This window comes from Carya illinoinensis, chromosome 3 (assembly GCF_018687715.1).
Source record: "Carya illinoinensis cultivar Pawnee chromosome 3, C.illinoinensisPawnee_v1, whole genome shotgun sequence".
Classification (NCBI taxonomy): Eukaryota; Viridiplantae; Streptophyta; class Magnoliopsida; order Fagales; family Juglandaceae; genus Carya; species Carya illinoinensis.
Window position 1 is genome coordinate 21,329,568 of NC_056754.1, and position 17,511 is coordinate 21,347,078.

General features: G+C 39.4%; 1 protein-coding gene across 1 annotated transcript; it reads left to right on the forward strand.

The window, feature by feature from the left end:
* Positions 1 to 67: 67 nt before the first annotated feature.
* LOC122303771 (plant UBX domain-containing protein 3-like) lies at positions 68 to 3,666 on the forward strand. Its single transcript, XM_043115717.1, has 4 exons — positions 68 to 935; positions 2,058 to 2,346; positions 2,807 to 2,902; positions 2,995 to 3,666. The coding sequence occupies exons 1-4, from the start codon at positions 406 to 408 to the stop codon at positions 3,385 to 3,387; spliced, it is 1,308 nt and encodes a 435-aa protein (XP_042971651.1). The 5' UTR covers positions 68 to 405; the 3' UTR covers positions 3,388 to 3,666.
* The last annotated feature ends 13,845 nt before the right edge of the window (positions 3,667 to 17,511 follow it).

Sequence of the window (17,511 nt, forward strand, 5' to 3'; positions counted from 1 at the left end):
AAGTGCCAGCCATTCACTGCCGTTGATGATGGAAAAATAAGAGACTCGGTATTGGAGGAGGTGAATGAAGCCCTGTCTGTCCTACTTGAAGTTTTTCTTCTTGGTTATGACCCTATTAATCCTAATATGTTAAGATAATTAGAAGATAACACATAATTTTCATATATCAATGATCAAAACCTTTTGTAAAGATCAGGAGGATTATATTAACCAAAACGGTGTCGGTGGACTACATTACGACACCGTTTAATAGAGTCACAGACTCCATCAATCGTATATAAAAGAGCTGGAGGTAACGTACAAGGTTCTTTACCTGCCTTTCTATTCAGCTCCAACTTCCAAGCAATCCGATTGTCGATTGAAGGCTGAAGAAGGCTCAGAAGACTCCCGTTCTCTCGTCCCACCATGGAAAGCGAAGCTCAAGAGCCCAATCCAAACAGCAATAACAACAACGAAGGGCTAGTCACAGCTTTCTGTGAGATCACCTCCTCGTCCAGAGAAGAAGCCCTTTTTTTCTTAGAGAGCCACAATTTCGACCTCGACGCCGCCGTTTCCACCTTCCTCGACGACCCCACCAACAACGAGGAAGACGTCGTCCACGCTAACGCTGAAACCGATGCTGTCGTTACGCACCCGACCGTTCCCCCTCGCTCCCCGTCGCCACAGTCGGAGCCGGAGTCGCCCGACTACTCTCCCTCGCGGTCGCGGTCGAGGTCCCGATCGGCGTCCCCGAAGCCGTCTAGGGCTCCGTACGACCTCCGGTCGAAGCGGGGAAAGAAGAAGCACAAGAAGAACAACAGGCCCTCCCGGAGCCGTAGCACTACACGTGGCAACGTCCGTACGCTCGCCGATCTGAACCGACCGGCTCCGAACGAGTTTGATATTAGTGATGACTCCGATGAGCCTCAGGAGTACTACACCGGTGGCGAGAAGAGGTACTCTTTTATTTATTCGTTTATTTTTATGTTCTTCCTACTCGATTTTTTTTTGCTGATTGTGAAGGAAGTTCAAATTTCGACTCTTGCATGAGAATAACCCAAAATGCAACACCAATTGCAAATATATTGAGAAGATAAAGGATGTTGATAAACAGAGTCCATTGTGCTTGAATAGATGACAACGATTACTATATCTTCAGCTAAATAATTGGGTTTGGTTGTAGGTGAAGATTTTTTATCATATTGATGGAATGGTCGTGTTTGTGTTTTCCATCGTTTGAGTTGACTCTCAGAATCCGTAACTTTGAGGAGCTTAGATCTTAGATCTGCTTTGGATCAATGTGTATATAAGCGAGTTTATTTTATTGTGTGGAGACTCGTCTTGTTGATTATCTTAAAAAGAAATATTCTTGTGTGAAATTTTGATGAGTAAAATGTTGTAAGATCGAACATGGAATTGGCATTGTAGTATGTATGTCTTTTGCAGAAAAAGAGAATAGAAGCATAAGCATCCGATGAACTATGAATTGAAGTATGACTTAAAGAAGAACCCCAAAACCCAACCCCCCCCCCCCCCCCCCCCCCCCCCCCCCTCGGGGGGGAGCTATGAGAAAGAGAAAATTTTTATTATCAGGATAAACCTTAAAACTTTCTATTGAAGAAAATCCAGTTCTATATTCATTTCCACTTCCTGGTAGTCAAAGCTATCTGGTATCAAACAATTAAGTTCATGAAAGGTTTCATCTGTGTTTTTTCACTTCTGCCTGTTTATAGATGGAAAATAGGTCCTGTGAAAGATTCCATGGAACCTTTTTAGCCTCATAACCGCAATAAGAAAACAAGCTTTACTGGACCCAATTGGTGGTAGTTTAATATTGACTGTAGTTTATGGCTTAGTTTATTATATGCACTCATAAGTGTAGTAGATTCTGTTGCAATCAAGCTGGTGTTATATCCTCTTTTTCTCTGACCAGAAATATTCATATTAGGTTTGTCAAGTGCAATTTCAAGGCATTTATTAACAAGATCAGTATTGTTTTTGTTGCTAAATCTAAATATTTTTGTTGCATCTTGTACAACAGTTATTGCTAGGTTTAATCTGTCCACTTCTGGTTGCAGTGGAATGCTGGTCCAAGATCCTACAAAGCCCAAGGGTAATGATGTGGATACAATTTTCAATAGAGCCAGACAGGTTGCTATTGAAGAGCCTGCTGATCACCTTCGACCATCTTCAAGCTCGAAAAGTTTCACTGGAACGGCACGATTACTCTCAGGAGGTACAGTGTCATCTGCACTTCAGCCACCTGAAGTTGTCAATCACACTATCACTTTTTGGAGCAATGGGTTCTCTGTGGATAATGGTCCTTTGCGAAGGTTTGATGATCCTGCAAATGCATCCTTCTTGGAGGTATTATTGTAATGAAGCTCCATTCAGAGTGGTGTTGACAGATATCAGTCGTAATACTTTATGCTTTAATTTTGTTTTTGTGCTATTATGGTTCTTGAGAGTTTGATACTCTATATGCCCTTGTTTTAATAGCTATTATATGATGCCAAAACCCAAATTTTTTTTCCATCAAATTTTATCAAAAAGAAGTCCAAAAACTTTTTGGGATGAAAAGTTGCATATAGAATTAACTTATTAGGGTTGCTGATGATCTGCATGTTTTTCTGATCCATTTTTTCCCTTGTATTCCCATTCGACACTTTCTGCCTTGGCGTCTTATCTTTTAAGAGATCCTACTTATTCTACAAAATCTAAAATGAATACAAATTGTTTTCTTATGGAAGGTCTCATTTGTACCGTTTTGTTAGCAATCTATTCTAGTAGAGATGTTTCCTTGTGATCAATTGTAACTCAATGCCAGAGCATCAAGGAGTCTGAGTGTCCAGAGGAGCTTGAAGCCCCAGATAGCAGAACTGCTGTACATGTTGATCTTGAGAAGCGGGATGAAAACTACCCTGTATGTCTCTATTTCTTCCCAGATCTCCTTTGTTTTTGTTTCTTTCCGGATGTGTTTCTTACTGTTCTGTTTGTCCTATTGCTTTACTTCAGGAGCCGGCAAAGCCAGCAAAGCGTCGCATACCTTTTCGGGGAGTAGGGAGAACTTTAGGTGACACAGCTACCACCCCTGCAACCTCTGAACCCACTGTTGCTGACACTTCCTCTAACATTACTCAATTGCCATCAATGGGTTTAGTGGTCGATGAGTCATTGCCATCAACTTCTATTCAGCTAAGATTGGCTGACGGTACACGCATCGTTTCTCGATTCAACCTCCACCATACTATCAGAGACATCCACGATTTTATTGATGCATCAAGACCTGGTGGAGTTGGAACGTACCAACTGCTGACAATGGGATTCCCTCCAAAACAACTTGCCGATCTGGACCAGATTATAGACCAGGCCGGCATTGCTAATTCAGTTGTCATCCAGAAGTTCTAGCTGGTTTCGTTGGTGCTAACCTATTTTCCATTATCTCACATACAACCATGATAAAAGACCTTCTAGTTCATTGTTGTACATAAATTGTTTCGTCAGGGATTTGATTCATAAGCTCTCCCCCCATTGAATACATCTCCTCTGAAGAGAAGATCCACCCATTTGCTATTTCATCCAAAGTGGTTGACTGACGGGTTGATCATTCTCCTCCTGGTTGGGGAAAGATGTGAGATCCTTTCAGAATTAGTAAATAGTAATAAATGCTTGGTACTAAGTGATAAATCCTTGTTGGCTTGCTGGGGCAATCGGGCAAAAGGATGCTGATTAGGAACGTACCCCTTGCGGTCGTGCCATTGTGTGGGTTTAATTCTCCTGGAAATATATAGGTCCCTCTAAGACAGGCTGCATATATGGCATAGGCTGAGAGAAGAAAACCCCATTGGTGATTGAACTTGAGCCCACCTTGGTTGTCGCAAATGGATATCAATTGGAAAGGATACAGCCCACTGCAACGCTTAGATCGCTAGCCTAATATGGCAGCAAGAAGCAAGATACAGAAAATATACGTTTTGTGCCAAGTGCAGTTGATGAGAGTTGCATACATCTTGGGCAACTGTATTCTTCTGTCCTTTACGGATATTGTTCATTCTTGATGCAAGCCTCCATCCTTTCTGATTACGGTAAGGTATATCCTTTCTGATTACTGTAAGGTATATTAAAATGGGTATTGGCCGAACCACCAAATAGATAAGATACAACAATTTGATTCAATAAAATAATCCCAACAGTTCATTGCCTTCCTCAGTTTTCAATGGAAATGGTAGTTTGGTGGTGAGACTCGAATCTCTGTGTATGTAGCTTTTCTCGTAAAGGGTTTCTCCTCATTTCAACAACGTATATATCCGAACAAATGCATCTCCGAAATATTCTTTCATCCCGCTCGAGTTTCAGAGAAAGCCCAAGTATCTACTAACTCCTGGTGGCTGAAACTGGCGGTTAAAATTTCATTTCCGAGCCCTCAAGCCCATATCTGTTGAGGCCCTTCTTCTTTCCATTTTGAAAAAATATAATTGCAAGCATAATTATGTATTAATTTATGCACTAATATGATGTGATTAGTCAAAAAGTAAATTTTATTAAAAACAATATTAATTTAAATTTTAAATATGAATAAATCAGTATTGGTACACAAATTAGTGCGTAACTATGCTTGTATATAGTAAAATCCTTCCATTTTACACCACATGAGTAAATTATCTTGAAAAATTCTAGTTGTAAATATACTTGTGCACTAATATGTACATTAATTTATTATGATTGGTCAAAAAGTATATTATATTGAAAATAATGTTAATATAAATTTTAAGTATAAAAGAATCAGTATTGGTACACAGATTAGTACGCGACTTTGTTTGTATGTAACAAAATTTAATTATCTTTCCTTCCTTCTCAACTTCGAGTTTTAGAAAATCTATGGAATTTCTCAAATGCAAATAATCAAGATATTGTGAACGACTTCGAATGCTATTTGGCCTATTCAAAATAACTATTTTATTTTAATAGTTAAGAAAGTGATTAGTAGTGAATTTTTAATCTTTTTAATGGTTAAAGAAGTTTAAAAAATTATTAAAAAAAATCTATTTATATTAGCATGCATATTTGGTGAAAATACTTGATAGTCACTCTAGTATTATTATTTGTTTTTTTTTTATCATAAATACTTTTGAGTCATTTAATGCTACATATCATTAAATTGATTGGAAGAATTAAAAATAATAATTACTTTTAAAAGATTATGAAAATTATAATAATTAAAATCATTGGAATACAAATTCTTCTTTGCCCTGATCTTTTTTGCTTATACGGGTCTAATAATCAGTATTTCTTGCATCTCGTCATCCATAACATCATCTCGGCTGTGTCTTAGGTCTCATTTAGGCCGGTTTAGGTCTCAATAGGCCGGTTTGGATACACGGATAAAACACAGATGAGATGATAGTTACACGGTAAAATCATCTGGCAATCCAAACGCACATTCCTGTATTTAATCTCACCCACGTCCCATTAACTTCTTCTCAATACTGTTTACTGACAGTACTTTCACGGACTGTACAGTGAGGTCTGTCCCAGAACCAACCCTCCGACACTACAGATTTTGTGTATTAAATATCAAACAATGTAAAGTTTACAGGACCAGCTGGTTTACAACGAGCACAAGATTTTTTGAAACTAATAAATTGGAAAAAAAAATATACTGTCCAGAATTTTTTAATATAAAATTTTATATATTTTTTAATATATATATAATTACAATAAAATAATTCGAATTTTCATATATATAGAATGATATATAATTAATAATTAGAATAATATATTTTATCAAACAAATTGTTATTTTTGAAAATATTGAATAATATCAATTTCGACAAAGTAGAAAAAATAAATTTTGAGATTTAAATATATTTACAGGTATTTAAATTAATAATAGATATTACTTACTTTTTAATATATTCATAACTATTATCTAATAATTAAAAATATTTTTCAATCATTGGTAGGAATTACTTCTTTATTAAATCTCAAAAAGTAAAAACTATTTCATTCTATCTTATCATCCAAATACATTTTTTTACAAACCATCTTATTTCATTTTAACTCAAAAATTTCACTACTATTTAAAATATCTCGTCTTATTTTATCTGAACTGCACAACTAAACAAAGTCACAGATGGTCTCAATTCATATCTCATCTCATCTTAATATATAAATATCATTTAAATATAAATACTTTACAATTTTAAATTTTTAACTTTTTTATTTAATTATTTATTATCTAATCATTACAACTTTCTTAAATTTCTAAACAAAATATAAAAAATAATTTAATTTTTTCAAATCTTAATACAAAAATAATATTAAGAAATTATATTATAACAATATTTTTATTCAACTTAATTTTCTCTCTTTTTTTCAAAAAACCTTATAAAATATCTTTAATTCAAATTATTTTATTATTATTAATAAATTTTTCATCACCTGATTTCATGAGAAACTATACATGAGAACTATACATGAGCTTATCGTCAATGTTACGCACGGGCGGCAGTAGTACATGATAAAGTTAAAACACAAGTGCAACTGATAGAGCACTACCAAAACAGTAATGAATAGATAAAAATTTGAGCATAAGAGATGACGTGTGATTTAGATATCCAGTTTAGGCAAGCACTAAAGTTTGTTCCTTTCAATGCCATATATGATGAGTAGATAGAAATGTTGCATGCATGTAATCACCCCCAGCCAACTGCATTCTCCACTACCATCATTAATAGCGCACCATGTATAGATATATATTGCTTATATATCGATGTTAATCATTTAGAGTCTGTCTAATCACACTCCTCTTTTTCATTAATAATAGAGCTAAAGCGTCAATTTTATGAGTACTACTACTGTACTTGGATTAATAATTGGTAATATGTCATCGTCGGCCCAATGGATATATATGTCTTCAAAAATCAACAAAAAATGTTGAGACAAGTAACTATTTTAACACACCGTGATTCTTTTGAGAAAGAGATAAAGATAGAGTTGACTTTTTGTTCTGTGATATATTATATAGAGATCTTGTACCATATATAATTAATTAATTAATTAGTTATTATTCCGAAATGTCAAGAAAAACAAATTACCCTAGAATATAGATGCTAATTGTTCCCTTAAGTGGGTTCATTTGCGACATCCCATTTAGATGAAAATCCAAGATATCATGTGTTAAGGATCATGAGTTTCGCACCCTCATGACTGCACCCATGGCCACTCCACGCCAACCACTTGTTCGCTCTTGAACATGGCAAGCTAGCATGACCCTCCTCTCGTACATTTGATGTTTAAGTTAGTGCCTATTGGAGTTACCATAATCTACTGCATGGAAGAGAGAAATTAAACGATAGATAGCGATCAACGAACCTCATGTAGATCTTTTCCGTTTTGCCTTTTGTATATGCCTCACTAGTACTCCTCTAGGGGGTCTCGTGACTCATCTATTGTTTGTTAGCAGTCCAGTGGTTGATCTTTTTCCAGAGGGGACAAACCACGACATTTAATGCAGTAATCCCTCTAGATTTCCAAGCCATTTCGGCCTATCCCGGACTCACTCTTCTGAGTGGGTGTACCTAAGCATTTAGTGGAACTCTCAGACTAGGATCGATCGATAGCTTCAAGGACCTGGCCAAGCAGTTCTTAACACAATTCATGCCCAGTAGAAGGCATTGACACCCAACGGTGTACCTCCTAATAGTTAAGCAAAGAGAATAATAGAATATGAAGACATACCTCACCTGCTTTAACAAAGAAAGGTTAATGATGGATGATCAAGACGAGAAGATCACCCTTGCCATCCTTTTGGGAGGAATTTGGCCATGTAACCCTTTCATGGCTGAACTGGCCAGGATGACCCCTTCCACTCTGAGAGAATTTATGGACATGGCGGACGACTTTGTTAACACTGAAAATACACTACAAGCCCTGGCAGACCCGAGGAAAGGAGAACACAAGACAGAGAATAAGGCTAACCTAGGCGACGAGAAGCCTACGTCTAACCATCATAATAGAAGACAGGAGGAGAGGCCAGAGCACAGCATCAGATTAATGCACAACAACATGAATGTATAAGAGAAAAAGGGAACAGATAAAGAGCATCGCCAGTGTAGAACTGGCAGTCGTTATTGTAAATATCATCAAACAAGTTCGCATTGGAAGGAAGATTGCACGATTATGAAGAAAAGAGTCACTGAACTAGTGGGCACAGGAGAATTGGAGCGAATTGTTGCAGAACATTCGAAGCTTAAGCGGCAATACGAGCCAGGAAACAATTCAATAAGGAGTAACAGTCCCGACAAGTGATAACAGCATCAGGAAAATACTCATGGCAATGATAGGAATAAGGCACCCCCAAACAATGATAGAGACAGGGTACCCATAGGGGAAATTAGGACCATTGCTGGATAAGGCATCTCTTTGTCCAGTCAAAAGGTGCACGCACGAAGGCCAAGGTATGAAGAAGTGTATGTGGTGGACAGGTCCCCTAATTACCAAAAGCTTGGCACTCCAACGACTGTATCCTTTGGGGAAGAAGACCAAGAATGAGTATTGTACCCGCACAATGATGCATTAGTGGTAACTCTCCCAGTTGCCAACTATACAACTAAGCCCATACTTATTGATAACGGTAGCTCGGCAAACATATTATTTTGGGAGGCCTTCATGAAAATTGGTATAAACACGGCTAAGTTGAGACCTTCTCCAACACTGCTGAAGGGGTTTTCTAGGGATACAATACAACCAATAGGTGCCATCACCCTCCTAGTAACAAAAGGAATAGGTACACGTACGACCACCACCATGACTGATTTTTTGGTCATGAAAGCCCCATCATCATATAACATTATACTAGGGCGGCCAACACTCAATAACCTCAGGGCAATCACGTCCACCTACCACCTTCATATAAAATTCTCAATAGATGGTGGGGTAGGGGAAGTGTGATAACCTGCTTATTTTTTATTCTTTAATTACGAGCGTCGTTTTAAGTGCAGAGCCTTGATGGAATTGTTTAAAAGATATCAAATGGATTTTAAAGCAAGCCCATTATTTTAAAAACTTACGGATATTTTAAATATTTTTGAAATATTTATATGTGATATTTCCAATGTTATTGGACTAAACTTGTTTTTAAATAACACAATTATAATATTTTGATGAGTTCTAAAAATATTATAATTGTGAAAAATTAATTAAATTAAAATATTTTAGTCATTTAAAAATATTAAGAGATTTAAATTTACGTTAAAAACTCTAAATTAATTTAAATGGTTTTATTATCATCGACTGATTAACGAAACTTCATCATTTTAATTAATGATGAAGAAATATTATTTTATAAACTTTAGTTTAGAAAATAATATTTTATCTTAATTCCTCTCATTATTTTATTTTAAATAAAACACTTACACGTTTTCAAATTAATATTTAAACTCACCGATAGATCGTTTTGAAGATCCCAAAACGAAGGTTCTAGATTAAATACATAACCCTCTCTCTCTCTCTCTCTCTCTCTCTCTCTCTCTCTCTCTCTCTCTCTCTCTCTCTCTCTCTCTCTCTCTCTCTCTCTTTGAACCCGACATGCTGCTCCTTTATCTCCACCCGTGCGCCTTCTCCTTCCAGCCGACGCCACTGCCAACCACCCAGCTCCACCTCCACCACTGGCAGCCTCCTTCCCCGCCAACAAGTCCCTCCTTCCACCGGTGAACACCATGGCAGGCTCCTTCCCCTCCCACGGCATCCAAAATGGGTTTCACACCCATTTCTCCACCGTGGCACCACCATACACGGCCAGCTTGGCCTCCGACCACCACCAACGAAATCCTCACTCTATGGGCTTCATTTTCATAGTCTCATTTCCCCTACCTCTCTCTCTCTCTCCCCGATGGGTCACACACACACACACATACACAGTTTCACCACCATGCACTGCCATGCACGGCTACTCACGCCACCTTACCACTACCACCATGATCCTCTCACCACCACGACCTCCCACAGCCATTTTCATGTCCAACTGAGTTACCCATAGCTCTCACTCTCCCCTACTCTCTCATGCACGGTTTACACTATTCATGGCTGATCCGCCACCATGAGCCACCGTCCAGCCACCACCTTGCCACCCAGCTCCACCACACCTCCCTCAAGCTCCTCCACGCCCAGCCAAGCTCCTATAGTTCTCCCTCTCCATTTCCTAGTTTAGCCATACTCGGCCCAAAACACCTACACAAACCATTGTGCCTACTCCTTGTGCCACCTCAGTACCGCCATGAGGTCACTACTTTAGGACCACGACCAAACCTTTTCCCGCTCAGATCCACACCCGTAGCCACCCCTGGTAGCCCAAATAGCCACTGTACGCAGTGTTAACCACTCAGATCCTCCGACGTCTTGATCATGATGGGCAACAAGCGACGTACGAGTTATTCCATTGATGGTATAACCCTTTATCTCTCGTTATTTATGATATATATTAGTTAATAGGTTGTGGATTGTGTTTTTAGTATTGTGGAGTTCATTGTGAAGTGTGGCTATGTAGTAAAGTGTTGGGCATAATTATGTAGTATTGTAGACTGTGCTGTGAAATATGGTCATATGGTATATGCCGTAATTGTGATGCGGCGTGGTGTGAAGGGAGTACGCATAGAGCATATATACTCCATGTAGTGCAGTAACGCACCGTGTGACGTGTGTCGTATTGATGCGTGGTGCAGTGTGAGTAGAATAGAGTACACATGGCGTGTGCTCTATGTGGTATAGCGATGCACCAGAAGGCATGTCTCATATAAAAGGATGGTTTCATAGTTAAAGAACGTAGAGTATATTGAGTAGCGTTAGGAACTGTATAACAGTGTCCCGAAGTAGCTGTGACGTAACCTATAGTCTGAGGTGATGGGTGTCACCTTATAGTTGACTTATGGCTAAAAGTATGTGTGAAATGGTGGAAAAAGTATCAGAGTAGTGCAACGGAAGCATGACAGGCGTTGTGATGTGATTCGGGATTAGTCTCGAGCTATGTGATGTGACAGAGATGCATTTGTGGATGCAGTCCTCTTATTAAGTGTCGGGACGAACTTGTATAGGGCCGGGAAGTAGGAAGAATCCTATCGACTGGGTCTGAGCAAGTTGGCATCGGAGTATGGAGCTTGTTTATCTAAGCGGACGTTCATTGGACTATACGTTGATCTTAGGTGATTAAAGGGATAAGATACATGTGCCTCTAGCGAGACACGTGTGCCGGACAGGTTTACTGTATGTAATAGATAATCTGTCTTCAGCATGGTTGCATGATGTTTCAGGCTCAAAGTTGGCTTAAAGTCATGTGGCATGTATGGATGAGAATGAGGATTGAGTATGCGCTAGGATAGGTGAAAGGTAGTAATGGGTATATTGTTTAGGATTTGGATGCGTGACTTAATCAGTCTGAGTCATGCGTCGACATGTGGTTAATAGAAGAATAAGACGGATGCCTTAGTGTCTTAACCTTAAGGTGGATTACGAATGTTCACTTTAAGGAATAAGATCTCAAAAGTTTTAGCATAGTAAATGGCACGTAAGAGCCCAAGGATGGATGAAGGGTGTTCCAAGTGAAGCATAGTTCTATTTCTAGTATAGTTGCTTATGCATTAGATAGAGAATAACGTAAAGTTATGTGTATGCATGTAGGTTGTCATCTGACATGTACACGAATGAACTGCATGGAATGAGTATGGTATGAATTCTAGGTAAGTATTGCCTTTATACTCTTCTAGAGTTTTCTAAATAAATGAAGACGAAAACAAAAGCTTTTCCTTAAAATGATTTATAAACTGATGCTTTTCTCTACGAAACACATTTTACTGAAAAGAACGCTAAGCATGAGTTTTTAAGTATAAGTAAGTAACGGCTCTCATTGGCAACCCATTTTCACGCACCCGAAGTAAGTAAGTGTATGCATATGGATGGATGCTATACGTGGTATGTATTGTATGTATGTTCATGAAAGGAAACGAACTGATGCTTTAAATGATGCACGAACTTACGTTTTAAACGATGTCACGAAATAAAACTATTTTAAAATGTTCCATGTTTTTAAAATGACATTTTTTATGAACGAAAGGACTGAAGGACTGTAAAAACTGCAAAGAGCTAAATGAAAGGACTGTAAGAACCGTAAAGGACTGAACGAACTGAAAAGGAAGGAAATGACTGAAAAGAAATGAATGGACTGAATGCTTAATGTATGAAAATATGTAACGGCCACATAAATGGAAAGGAAAAGGTACCGAAGGACCGGACTGAGCAGATTACAATGTCGAGTAAGTAGTACTGGTAGTGCACCCAATGCTACAACCTGACGGAATGGATTCCCAACCCATAGCCACGAGCGAAATTAGGTCCAAAGGACCGCTAACCCTAGCACACGAGGCGTAACAGTGTGCAACAGCCAATGAAAGCGATAAGAAAGAAAGAATGTATGTATGTTAAGAAAGAATGCATGTATGTATGAAAGGATGTATGCATGAATATATGTAAGAAAAGATGTATGCATGAACAGACTCTTTAAAAAATGAAGGCAGTGAGGCGTGGGGAACTGTTTTACAAGAAGAAAACGTTTTTAAAGAAAAACTCCACCTTGCAATGTTTTAAAATGAATTGCATGTCTATTTATGATAAGTATGATATGTATAGAGTGATAAATGCATAACTGAAAACCTATATTCTTATATGTTAACAGTATGTAGTAATGCTTACGAGTCATCGACTTATTTTAATTTTTATGTATGTCCTCCCAAGAGCAAGATGAGCATAACATGTCAGGACGGGCACAGCCCAAGGGAAAGAACACGAAAGTCTCGGCATGATGTTTTGTATGAGAGACTTTAATTATGAAATTTAATGTTTTCCAATATAACCTTTTAAATTAAGAAGATAAATTTTATTTATAAACATAGAGTCTTTTGTATCCTATCACGAAAGGAAAGAAAATTTCAAAAGGAACAATAATGCCCTTCTATTTTCATAAAAATCATTTTCTAAAGGACCCATCACAAGGACATGTGTTATAGGAAGCGCAGGAGAAATAGGCCCTAGCACGAGAGTGTTATGTGCAGGAGTTAAGACGTAATGGGAAAAAAGTGTGCACTGTTACAAACAGTGACAAAAAGAATAGTCAGGGAGGCGGTCAAGAGACCTAACTACCACCCTTACCCTCACTTTTAGCAGCTTCCTTAGAAAAGGGAATGGAGGTCAGGGATGAACAAAATCTACAACAAGCTGAAGTCAACGAGCCGTTGGAAATTGTGACATTGTATCCCAACCACCCTAACGCCACAACACGCATCAAGACTCGAGTTCCCCTAGAGAATAAGAAGCCCTAAATTAGTTGTTGATAGAATACCAGGACATATTTTCCTGGAGCCATGAGGAGATGCCGAGGATAAATAACAGTATTATTGAGCACCGCCTGTGTGTAGACCCCATGCACAAGAAAGTACACCAGAAAAGAAGATCGTTTAGCATTGAAAAATATGTCGCCATTGATGATGAAGTAGAACGCTTGCTCGCCACCAATTTTATTAGAGAAGCCATTATCTTGAGTGGCTATCCAACATTGTCCTTGTGAAGAAGGAGAATGGAAAGTGGAGAATCTATGTGGACTTCATCGATCTTCAAATCCTGCCCAAAGGACAGTTTTCCCTTACCAAGGATTAATGTTATCATGGATGACACTGGAAGGCACAAGATGTTGAGTTTGATGGACGCATATTCAAGTTACAATTATATCCAAATGCACCTAATGGATGAGGAGAAGACGTCGTTTATTACGGATCGAAAACTTTATTGCTACCAAGTCATGCCATTTGGTTTAAAGAACGCAGAGGCGACCTACTAAAGGCTGGTTAACCGAATGTTTCAAGAGTAGATAGGAAGATCATTGCGAGTGTATGTAGATGAATTACTAGTAAAAAGCAAGGAGCCCAGCCAACACCAAGCCGACCTGAGAAAGGCGTTCACAATTTTACGCTAGTATTAAATAAAGTTAAATCCAACGAAATGTGCATTTGAGGTAAGATCAAGGAGGTTCTTAGGCTTGATTGTATCCAAGAGAGAAATCCACATAGTCGGGTGGTTTATAAGGTTAAGCGAATTCGACATAGAGTATCTACCTCGAAATGAGGTGAAAGGGCAAGCATTGGAGGACTTTCTCACCAAATTCTCAGATTTCTCCCAAGAAACGAAGATAGCCCCGACAGGGAAGCCATGGGAACTCTTCATAGATGGCTCTTCTTGCCGAGCAGGAGAAGGGGTAGGAATCCACATAGTCAACCACGAAGGTCATGAGTATTATTACATGGCAACATTTACCTTCAAGATGACCAACAACGAAGCAGATTATGAGGTGTTGGTTGCAGGGTTTTCAGTAGCCATAGCTTTCGGCACAATCGAGATAGATTTGAAATCAAACTCATAGGTGGTAGTCAATCAAGTATTGGGGTTATATGCCACTAAGGGTGAGAAGTTAAAGAAATATCTGGCTTAAATTTGGGAGGCGCGCGACCGGTTTTTGTACTTCAGCATATCCCAAATACCTAGAGAAGAGAATACATAGTGGACAGACAACCACGCACAGCATGAGGGATGGATGAGGCACCCCTCTCCTGGCAGGTTGAAAAGAGAGTCGTTGAAGCTCCAGAGATTGGATTAGAAGTATGCACTATAGGCTCAGGCATCCCCAAATGGGCCAATGACGTGGTTAGTTATCTTGACACAAGCAAGCTCCCAGAAAGAAAACAAGAAGCATGGAAGACAAGAATGAAGGCGGCAAGTTTTATGCTTATAGACGAGGTCCTCTACAAAAGGGGTTTTTCCGCCCTTTACTTCAGTGCATCTCTCCTAAAGAAGCACAGTATGTTCTGGCTGAAGTGCATTAAGGTATATGTGGAAACTATTTGGACGGGAAGGCCCTAGCCAGGAAGGTGGTAAGAGCCAGATATTATTGGCCTAACACACTCAAAGATGCCCAAGAGTTTACAAAAAAGTGCATAAAGTTCCAGATGTACACGCCAGTCTCCCCCCCCCCCCCCCCAAAACAAGAGGAGTTAACTCCTATCACTACCCTCTGGCTGTTTGGCCAATGGGGGGTTGATTTAGATGGACCTCTCCCTCCCAGAAAAGGAGGAGTAAAGTTCATGATTATGGCAACTGATTACTTCACCAAATGGTCAGAGGCAGGGCCCCTAGCGACCATAACAAGAACGACCATGACAAAATTCTTGTGGAAGAACGTGATCTGCCGATATGGAATTCTACAAAGTCGAGTCTCAAACAACGGTCGCCAATTTGATTTAGACCATTATCAAGAATGGTGCGTCAGGCTGAAAATACAAGTCAAGTATTCCTCTCCAAGGCACCCGCAAGCAAATAGGCAAGCAGAGGCGACAAACAAGACATTATTAAAAATTCTAAAGAAGAAACTCACAGAGAAAAAAGAGGAATGGGTGAAGGAATTACCAGGAGTATTATGGGGTTACATAACCTCAATAAGGACACCCACTAGAGAAATCCCATTCACACTGGCATATGGGTGCGAGGCCATACCCCCAGTAGAAGTGAGGCATCCAAGTTTCCGAACTCTCCATTTCTAAGTGCCCCAAAACAACAGGGCTATGGAAGAATATCTCAACCTTCTGAAAGAGAAGAATGAGAGGCAGCTGAGGTTAGAATGCTACATGAGAAGAAAAGAGCAGAGAAATACTTCAACAAGAGAGTAAAGTCTAGAATCTTCAAGATAGGGGACCTGGTCCTAAAGGAGGATGGAGTCACCACCAAAGAGGAAGGCAAGTTAAGGCCTCAATGGGAATGACCATACATGGTAGTGGCTAACCACAGGCCAGGGTCCTACTGCGTAAAGGATAGTCAAGGCAGAGAATTACAACATCCCTGGAATGCAAAGTACTTGAAGAGATTTTACGCATGATAACATTTTATTTTCTACTCTTACATCATTTTATTTTTCTATTCCTACAATTCTTGATATTTGTGGATTATTTGTTGGAATTTCGTTATTGTTTTCTCCCATTACGAATTAAGTGCTCATTCTAGCTCCATGATGTTCTTGAGGTTAATAGATCACTCCACCCCTAAACAACAATGTCGAACCTAAACGACTCATGGTGCCATGAAGAAAAGTCGCAGAGATCATAATGACCACGCCACTCTTAAACATCAATGCCAAGCCAAAGCAACCTGCAATGCCATGAAACGAGGTCACAGAGGTCATCAAACCATACCACCCTTAAACACCAATGCTGAGCCTAAACGGCTTGTGGTGCCATGAAACAATGGCGCAAAGATCAGTAAACCACGCTATCCTTAAACACCAATGCCGAACAAGAACAACTCGTTGTGCCATGAAAAAAATGGCACAGAGGTCAGCAGATCATACCACCCTTAAACACCAATATTGAGCCATAATAACTCACGATGCCATGAAAAAAAATATGAAGTTCAACAAACCACGTCACCCTTAAACACCAATGCCGAGCCTAAACGATTTGTGGTGCCATGAAAAATTTCGCGGAGTTCAACAGACCATGCCACCCTTAAACATTACTGCCAAGCCTAAATAACTTGTGGTGCCATGAAACAAGGGCACGAAGATCAGCAAACCACACCATCCTTAAACACCAACGTCAAGCAGAAGCGACTTGTGGTGCCATAGAAAAATGGCATAGAGATCATTAGACCATGCCACCCTTATAAACATGACATGGAGGTCAGCAAACCACGCCACCTTTAAATACTAATGTCGAGCTAAAGAGACTCGTGGTGCCATAGAAAAATGGTGCGAAGGTCAGCAGACCACGCCACCCTTGTAAAAAGGGCTGTAGAGGCTAACTAACTACCCACTCTTGTAAAATAGACATGAAGGCTAACCAACCAAGCCGCCCTTCGAACTCAATGTGCACAACAATAACAATAAGGGGGAAAAAGAAAACAAAGGGGAGTAAACTACATCACCCAATGCCCTCCCAATGACAAAAAACCGTGAGGAAAAACAAGGCAATCGATCATGAGAGAGAAATCACAGACCAAGTAATACATCCAAAGCTAAATGATTATAGTAAAAAATCAAAGGGATTTTGAGTCCCACTCAGACGCTAGCAGCCCCACTCTAACTCTAGCAACCCCAAGGCAAAGTCGTCTCTGACTTTCACCTCCCTGGCAAGACAAAGTTCATCACGAAAGTGAAAAACTTCATCTTCGAGGATTTCTAGGTTGCCAGGTAGAGAGCAGGCATGCCATCAGGCTGCTCCAATGCTACCTCCATCTCCAACCTCTTGGCCTTCCACCTCTTAAATCCCGCCTTGGCATAAAAGCCAAACTTACGCCTCTCCCGAACTTCCTCCTTTAAATTAGCCCAATTTGCCATGATCCAAGCTGCTAAGTCATCGATGCCCTACAAAAGACAAACATCAAAACCAAATAACCAACAAATACAAAAACAAGTAAGGAAAAGGTGGGCCATAACCAATGAAACTT